This window comes from Mesoplodon bidens (assembly GCF_964165515.1).
Source record: "Mesoplodon bidens genome assembly, chromosome: 19".
In the NCBI taxonomy this organism is placed as follows: Eukaryota; Metazoa; Chordata; class Mammalia; order Artiodactyla; family Ziphiidae; genus Mesoplodon; species Mesoplodon bidens.
The window spans coordinates 19,684,597-19,693,734 of record NC_138179.1 but is presented as its reverse complement, the minus strand read 5'-3'; the positions used below and the strand labels follow the sequence as shown (position 1 = coordinate 19,693,734).

The 9,138-nt window shown below is 40.7% G+C and overlaps 1 protein-coding gene and 1 pseudogene across 8 annotated transcripts in view; both read right to left on the bottom strand.

Annotated features, from left to right (window-relative positions):
* Positions 1–513: 513 nt before the first annotated feature.
* The window catches only part of KIAA0753, a 61,373-nt gene continuing 52,748 nt past the window's right edge, over positions 514–9,138 (bottom strand). For 6 of the 7 annotated variants that reach the window (XM_081219427.1, XM_081219429.1, XM_081219424.1 and 3 more), the window contains one exon: positions 514–2,021. In XM_081219427.1, coding sequence (XP_081075553.1) covers positions 1,904–2,021 — 118 coding nt within the window. In that variant the 3' untranslated portion in view covers positions 514–1,903. The remainder of the gene's footprint in view (positions 2,022–9,138) is intronic. The other variant, XR_014014016.1, reaches the window with a different exon arrangement.
* On the bottom strand, positions 4,122–8,308 carry LOC308607490 (small ribosomal subunit protein eS1-like; annotated as a pseudogene). The gene has a single exon. The product of its transcript is annotated as a small ribosomal subunit protein eS1-like (transcript).

Sequence of the window (9,138 nt, the reverse complement as noted above, 5' to 3'; positions counted from 1 at the left end):
GGACAGGAGGTGCTTAGGAAAGGACTGGTCCAGACAACAGTGTCTAAGACATGTTGCGCGGACACAGGAAGAGGCAGGAGAATGCACTTGAGTGAACTCTCAAAACTTTGACACCTGTCTTTATGGGAGTAAGTGAATACATGACCACTGTGCTGCTGCATATAGGCTTATGTGATCAAATTATCTCCCCATTCTGTGCCTCATTTGATTCATCTACAAAATGGGAATAATAACGGTATCTACCACACACGGATATGAGGATTAAATAAGTTAATACAGGGAAGGCATTTAGAGTTATGCCTGGTACATAGTATGTGCTCAATAAAATGTTAGCTTTTATTATCATTTATTTCTTTCTGGGGGTAGTGAGAGGTGGCAAATAATCCACTACGCTCATATTAATCATAAAAGTATTCTCAGTGGTTTCTGTAAATCACATTTCACTTTGTCTGGAAAAAAAAAAGGAGATGTAAATTTTTTCAAACCGACATGTACATACTTTAAAATATTGAGTTTATTTAAAAAATGAGCACAGTAAAAACTGCCACACAAATTATCAATAACAGACACTCCTATCAAGTGTATGTATATAACTCCTCAAATAGAGGACCTTTAATTTCCCTTGAAGCCTTTTAAATTCTCAGTTTATATAAAATTAAGCAGGAAAACATTAACATTAAACAAAAATCAATTTTGCACAAATAAGTGTGATCAAGCAGCTTAAATTATCACCTGAAATACTTGTACTTCAGAGAAAAATCCCAGATGACAACACTATATGTGCTATAAAAGGATTCACAGTATTCTGTGGGGTATGTCTCACGTCACTCATTCTCCACATTTCTTTCACCAAGCCCCAGGCAAAAAAGTGAGGGAAACTTTTTCGAGGCAGTGGCCTTAGTTTATACACATTCCTTTTCTTTTTCTGAATCCAGAGTTTCTGAAAACACAGAGGCTTTTCTCTTGGTAAAATATGACTTATAAGACGTTCGAGGACCAAGCTATTGTGGTTCTTAAAGTGTCTTCCTTTCTTGGGGGAGACCTTGTGGTCTTCACACTATCCAGATCTGTTTTCTCCTCCCACACAGGCTCCTTTCTGGTGTGGAAACATAGCAACTTGTGACCTCAGCAGAGAGCAGGGTGAGCTCTGTACCTCTGACCAGGCCTCAGAGAAGGCCGGCCTCTCCTGATGTCCTCAAACTTCCTCTGAATTCAGAGTTCTGTATATCAGAATATGTCAACCCACAGCGACAAAAGACTTGAGGAACTCAAAATGTGAAGAAGCACCTAGCAACTGAGAATTAGAGAAATGTGTGCTTATTGTTGTACACAGATAACTGCTGGGTTCCTGTTTTAATGATGGGGCAGAGTTTTGGCAGCATAACTAAGTCCCGTGCTCGACACAAGTCTGTAACCCGGCAGGACAGGTGTCCTGGTAGGAAACTGTCAAAGAAGCAAACACGAGCCAGGTGATGGGACCAGAGAGTAATTACACTTGTGCTGGCATCAAGGCCACCCACAGATCAACGGCAACTTGAATCCCTGTGTGAAACAGACTTAGCTGTTATCTTTCAAAACGCTCTGATCACCATACTGAGCCAGTGTAATGAACATGGTGTTTCAATGGGAAAATTATACATTCAGAAAATATTATACTGTCATAATTGATTCACGTTTCCTGGGCACTGATAAATATAACACATTCCATCGTAAACTACCAGAACCATTGCTCTGACAATGAGAAGATGCAAAGTGAGGATGGCCTCACTGACTTCCTTCCTTTCAGTGGGAAGCACCTTCTGGGCCTGGATGGACAGCTGAGGACAAAGATTTCCTGTGGCTAGTAGAAAGGGTGGTGCCGTCCCCTCACCAGTGACACTGGGGGCCCTGCCTTGGAGAGCCTTTATGTAGCTGCCTCCAAGAATTCTGAGGTGAACACAGCTTCTGCATAATCTTCACACACATCCTGAAGTTCAGCAGCCACGGCCCCCAGAGCTTCATCTACGAGCTCTTCTGCAAAGCTAGAAGACAAACAACACAGCTAAAGGTACATACAGCCAAGTATGGGAGCCATTCTGTTACTCAGCTGAGGAACTTACCAAGTCACTTCTAAGATTTAAATGGAAACTCAAAAGGCCAAGAAGAGCCAAGATAATTTTAAAGAAGAAAAACAAGGTGAGAAGCCTGGCTTTCCTAGACAGTAAAACGGTGGTGCTGAGATCCCAAAGTCAGGCTAGAGGGAGGGGCCTGTAATACACACAGGGCAGACCTCACCCTTGAGATGGTTGAAACCAGAGGTGACTGGAAACTAACTAGTTGCAACCCAGCCCCAATCCAGATCTACCTCCTACAGCTGCCCAACTGCCTGACAGAGGAAAGGGTGTGGGCCTTCTCTGTGGGGCGGGGGGCAGGAAATTCCAGGTTTCTCACAACACACACATACACACACACATTTTCCCGCCTCCAAACTGTTTGAGAGTAAGCTGCAGACTTGATATCCCTCAGGTACTTCCGGGTACATTTCCTAAAAACAAGGACATTCTCTTAAATAACCCTGATACAATTATAAAAATCTTAACATTAACACGGATACAATACTATTATCTAATCTTACCTACAGACCTTTTTCAAATTTTTGCCAACTGTCCAAAAAATGACCTTTAAAAGAAAACATTTTCTAGTCCAGGATTCAGTGCAGGATCACATGTTGCATTCAGTGGCCACATCTCTTTAGTTTATTTTCATCTAGAATCGTTCTTCAATCTTTGTCTTTCATGACCTTAACATTTTTTGAAGAGTAAAGGCTTTTTTTGTTGTTGCTTTAGAATGTCCCTCAATTTGGGTTTGTCAGGTTCAGGTTCTACATTTTGGGGACAAATGTCCAGAAGGGATACTGTGTCCCTCAATACATCTCTTTGTCTTACTATGATGAGTGCTAATTTCTATCACACAGTTACGCTGATGCCTGCCAGGTTTCTGCCTTGTAAAGTCACTATTTTCCCTTTGTAATTAATACTTATATTGCAGGGAGATACTTTGAGACTATGTAAATATCCTGTTTCTCATCAAACTTGCTGAATCAATTACTGCAGGGCTGCCAACACTGATCTTCTAATTCTGTCACTCCCAACTACATGGAAGAGCTTTCCCTTCTCTATTACTTATTTATGTATTTATATCGGCTTGGTCTTACACATTCTTATTTTATTCAACAGTTTGTAATCTGTTTCTATTATTACTTATTTTGACACTCAAAGTGTCCCAGATTGGCCAGTAGGAGCCCCTTCAAGCCAGCCCCAGGTCCTCTTGACATGTCCCCATCATTCTTTGAACACTTCCTTTCTGCCACAAGATGATGTTTCAGCCTCATCTTACATTTTCCCAGCCCCAGTCTTGGAATCGGCTATTTCTCCTAGGAGCCCCGTACCTTTTCATGGAGAAGAGTATTTAGAAACCAAAATCTGGGTACTAAGTGTGCTCATTGCTACTAAGTGTGCCATCGCTTCTAGGCCCTCTCAGCAGATAGACTTGGACAGACAAACAGACACAAAGACACACACCCCATGTCTATTTCTGTATCTATCAAAAACCATAAATTCATAATACCGCCAATCCCACTTCAAAACAGGGGATCCATTCTAGCCTTCCCCCAGAAACCTGGCTCTCATTATTCACAATATACTTATTTACTTGATCAACCCTAAAATATAGAGAAAGTAGTTTTAGAATTGTTAACCCATGCTGCTGGGTAAAAGAAACCTACTTGTTAGAATCTAATATGTGTTTACAGTCTTTTTGTCTTTAGCCAGAAAGTACAGGGTCAAAATACTGCATTCAAAAGTAACTCAGACAAGGCCTTATCTGTATGTATCCCTTTAGTATGGTTATTTCTTGGAAATACAATTGGTGTCATATTTCTTTTTGTATTCCAATTTAGCGTCAACCTCCACTGCCCCCCTCATCATCCTTGATGATTTGGAGGGATGTACAGGAAACATGAACAGTGCCAAAAGTCAGAATTATACAAAAGAGGTAAACGAAGATAAGTGTACCTTCCCCTTCTCGCATCCCTTCTACCCCGATTCCTGTCCCAGCTGTTTTATTTTGGCTAATCTGACAATCTTTCATCTTTTAATTGGTGGGTATAGTTCTTTTTCACTTAATGTAATTCTGATATATTTGAGCTTCTACTACTAGAATACTATGTACTTTCTATGTGTCTATTTGTTCTCTCTTCTTTCTTGCCTATTTTAGGATTTTGTGATTGTTTAAATTACATTCTTTCCTCACTACTAACTTGGATTTTAAACACTCTTACTATTCTTTTAGTGGCCACTCTAGATTGCAATAAGCATCCTTGACTTAAAGTCTAACATTAATTGATATTCTTACCATTTTCCCAGACAATTCAAGAACCTTATTAGAACTCTATTTATCCCCTTCCCAATTTATATGCTACTTTTATCGTGGATTTCAGATGTATATATACATACATACACACACCCATAAGACATCAGTTTTTTGTTTTATACAGTCAATATTCACTTACCTACATTTGACTTTTTCTTAATTCATGCCTTCCCATATTTCTGACTTTTCATCTGTGACTGTTTTTGCTCTGCCTGAAAAATACCCTTTTAATGTTTCCTGCAGTGACAGTCTACTGGTAATATATTTTCTCAGCTTTGTTTAGAACCTTTATTGCCTTCCTTCTTGAAATACATTTCACTGGGCTTAGATCCAGATTGGTAGCTTTCTCTTTTAGAACTTTAAAAAATACACCAGGTCATCCAGCTTCCATTGTTTCTGTTTCTCCTTTTTCCTTCCTCTGGCTGATTTTAAGATTTTCTCTTTGTCTTTCATTTTCCAACAATACTATGATATGCTACATATGGATTCCTTTTATTTTTCTTGCTTGGGGCATTTAGAACTTCTTGAATCTACGACTTGATGTCTTTTGTTATTTGGGGAAGTTATCAGCCGTTCTCTCTATGGATGTGGTTTCTGCCCCATTCTCTCTCTCTCTCCTCTCCTTCTGTGACTCCAGCCACATGGATATTAGACCTTGTCCCTTTATCCTCCATGTCCCTCATCCTCTCTTCTTTATTTTCATCTTTTTGTGTGTCTCCGTGCATCACACTGGATATTTTCTTTTGTCCTATGTCCCAAGTCTCTAATTTTCTTTACTTCATAAATAAGATCTTTTATTTGTCACCATTAAAAGTCTGAATTTTCAGCAGATCCTTGGCTCATGTCCATCAGCTCGTTCAACTTGAGCACCTGCCTCGTCCCCAGTAGCTTTTCCAGAATGAATACCTTCACCACGTAGCTCCATGAGTTTTCCCAATTCAAACTTGGGCTTCTTCAGCATTTTTACCTTTCTAGCAATGACATCATGGAGCAGATAAATAGATTGGCAAGCCTTTCCTATGTCTTTTCCAATGCTGTCTGGAATCAATTTATTGACCACCTCTTTCAAGTCATTTGTCTGCACCTCTCGGGTCATGATTTCCCTCATCTTCTTGCGGCTGGCAGACCTGCTGGTGCTGGGCATAAAAGGTCTTCCAAATCTGACTGTTGCGTTTTTTAGTAAAACCCACACAGAACAGATGAAGTAAATAGCCATCATTAGTCTTGACGTCAACGTGAGCTTCAATCATGGTCTGCCATTTTTTGACCACGGGAGCACATTTTGTCATGGGTAATATCCATCCATGCCACGGAAATTAGTCAGGCAGTTTTTGCCCTGAACATCCTCAGTAATTAGCTTGAACTTTCTAAATGCAAACTCATCATTCTGCAGATCAGCAGGGCTCACTTCAACAACACAGCCCTTGAGGCCGTCAGATGCGATTTTGGTTCCCTGGGTTCTCGTGACCAGTGTCTTCCCAATAGTTCTTACATTGAACACAGCTGCTGCCTTCACTTCGTACCAATCTGTCTTAGAAAATGGGTCAACCACTTGCTTCTTGGCTCCCTTTTTGCCGCCCTTCATAAGACTCCTGTTCTTGCTGGCACCATGGTGCTGCACAGAGAGCCAAAAGGCTCTCATTTTTTCTTTTGATGTGTCTAATTTGCTATTAAGCCCATCCAATGACTTGCTCATTTCAGAATTTGTATTTTTCAGTTCTGGAACATCCATGTGGATTTACTTTAGCTCCCAGTTCTCTGCCAAAATTCTAAATCGTGTCCTTTATCTCTATGCCCATAGTAGGCACAGTTATTCCAATATCTGTGCCCAGTGGCTCTCATATGTGGAGCTGCTGTGGGTCTGGTTCTTGTTATTGTCATGTTTCTCTGTTGCCTGCTTTTTTTTTTTTTTTTTTTTTACCATATACCAGACATTGAATTTGAAAACTGCAGAAATAATTTCAATCCTAAAACGATATTATAAATCTTCAGAGAAAAGTTAAGTTTGCTTCTGCTCGGTGCCTGTGGGGCAACAATCTAGAATCACCTCAACGTAATCTCAGGAAGTGAGATGACGTGGAGCTGAGTGGAGTCCTGAGAGGGCCTGCCGGCATCCCAGTCACCCTTATTCCAGAGTGCCACCCTTCAGGGTCCCAATCAGAAATGAGCCAAGTTCATCGGGCCAGTTCCCCGCCCTTGGCAAGCCCTTAATTTCCACCTCTGTCCTCGGATCTGAAAAGGCCATTGAAAGTGCCATTCATCTTCCTCCAGAACCGACAATCCAGTGCCAGACAAGGGCTAACTTCCCTGGGTCTCTGTCTTCTCAGGATCCTGGCCCAGTTATTCTTCATTACCTAGTTAACTTCCTGGTACCTTCAAGCATGTATGTTTTATTTTTAATCTAGCTTTTCTATTAACAGTTATCCTCAGTGGGAGAGGCGGTCCAAATTACCAGGTGTGTCATTACTAGAAGCAGAAGTGATTACTTTGTTTTTACGCTTGCTTTGCTTTCTATATTCCCATCACTAATTCATCCCCAAACTATGAGAGAAACACAAAGGTGCTCCCAATACATTCAAACGCATGAGGTAATGTATCTGTTTTCTTCTTCTTTTTTAACCTTCCTCACGCTGGCTTCCCCCTCTGGAAACTCCACCTCCTGGGGCCCTCTGTCCTCCTGACTCCAATCTAGACTAGCTGCTTTCTCTGCTCACTGAAAAATTCTCTGAGAAATAGCTTTTCCCATTTTCCTGCAAGTTCCACGTTGGAGTCTTAAGTTTCCTAAATCCCGTCTTCCTCTTTCTCAATGTGCACCTTGTGCTGGTGGCACACACCCTCTGGTAGCCTACTGAGGAACAGTGCATGGGAACTACATTTTTGGACACTTTGCATACCTTAAACTGTCTTTATTCTACCCTTTTATCAATAATTTAGCTGAACACAGAATTCTAGGGTAAATATGGGAAGTGTGCTCTAGTATCTTCTAGCAGGGCTGCTACTGACAACAGTATGCCATTCTCATTTCTGATTATTTGAATGTGCCCAGTTTTAACTCTCTGGAACCTTCTGTCATCTTCTCCTTACATTGGGATGCCCGCCTATCCTTTGCACAACAACATGCCGTGAAGTGTTCTGTTCTGTTTATTTATTCAGTTATTCACTCACTCACTCACAGTGGACAACTGGCGAACCCTTTCAATCTAGAGGCTAACAACTTTCTGGGGATTTTTCTTATAATATTTCCTCAATAAGTTTCCATTCCTCCTTTTTCCCTGTTTTCACATTCTGGAACTCCTATTATTCAGATGTTTTCTCTGTTATGATAGCCTATGTAGCGTTCATGATTTCCAGCAAATGTCTGGATCTCTTAGCAATCTGCTATATTCAAGAATGAGAATTTCAACTAAGCCTCCTACTTTCTGACTCCCCTGGACCCATGCATCTAGTGCTTCTCATTCCTGAGGCTTACCAAGGTTCTTCTGCACAAATCAGCTAGGGTCTTGGCTCCACCCTCATCAGGCACTTGGCTCTCTCTGGTGTGCTAAGTCACTTGCCATTTGTCTAACTGCTTCATGGCTTCCAAAATTTTCTTGCTATTTCTTATTTGCTGTCATCTATGGTTTCATGCCTTTTATTTAGTCTTTCAGTGTCATAGAGTGGGCTAGGGATATAGGGGGTAGAGATAAATCATATGTTCAATCTGTCCTTTTCAACCAGAAATCTCCTGATTTGTTTTTCAAACAAGGAATCTTTAAGAGTTTGCTTTCATTAAAAGCATTATCACCTTAAGCCTTCCCTTCCAGAATCACTCTTTTATTTACATCCAGTTTATATCACCTGCCCCATTTGACCACCGGAACAGTGCTTTTCTCCACGTGGAGGGAGAAGTGGAGACATTAAAAGAGAAAAACACAGCTTACTTCTCCCTCACCCAAGAGGCTATCAGATGAAGTCAACTGTCTGGATACTTTTTCAAGATTTGATCAATATACTTCTCATCTCTGGAACACTCAAATAAGAAACAAAACAAGGGAGATCAAAAACAGAGCTAGAATATTTAGATTTGCTGTCACTTAAGGGTCAAGGACAGGAGAGGAGAACATCCGTGAAATTCAGGCGTATTTTAATAGATCTGACCTCAACATCTTAACCTATTAGTCCTTATAAACTGAGAGAACTTTTCCCTACATCTACAAAACAACTATGAACAAAATGTATCGTTAATCAAGTGTTAAGAACATACAAGGAACAGTCTATCTTCCTTAGCTTATTTTGGATTTCCCAAGATGCCAGTTAGCCTAACCAATCCAGACAGGTTCTGTGCAAACCAGTGAGTATGCTACAGGACTGTGTGTTAACACATGGAAGCAAGTCAAGTGTACCTACTCTCCTCTCCAGAAAATAAATGCCTATCTCAACAGAACAAAGGGTCTCATATGCTTTGAAGGGTATGTGCATTAAGAGAAGTCCCAGGACTTCAGGCTAAACCTGAGAGATAGAACGTAAGTGATTATCTCTGATCTCACCCAAAAGCCCACCAAAATAAAAGGAGATAAATGAACACATAAATCTGCAAGGAGAAAAAGACAAAAGTAGATGAGAAATGTCCAAGATTTTCGGAAGATAAAAAGCACATGGAAGAATCAAAATTGACTCAGCAGTACAGAGGAAAAATACAGAGGAAGCTGAAACCTTAGGGTACACAGAGGGAGACGCCAAGGAAAAGCA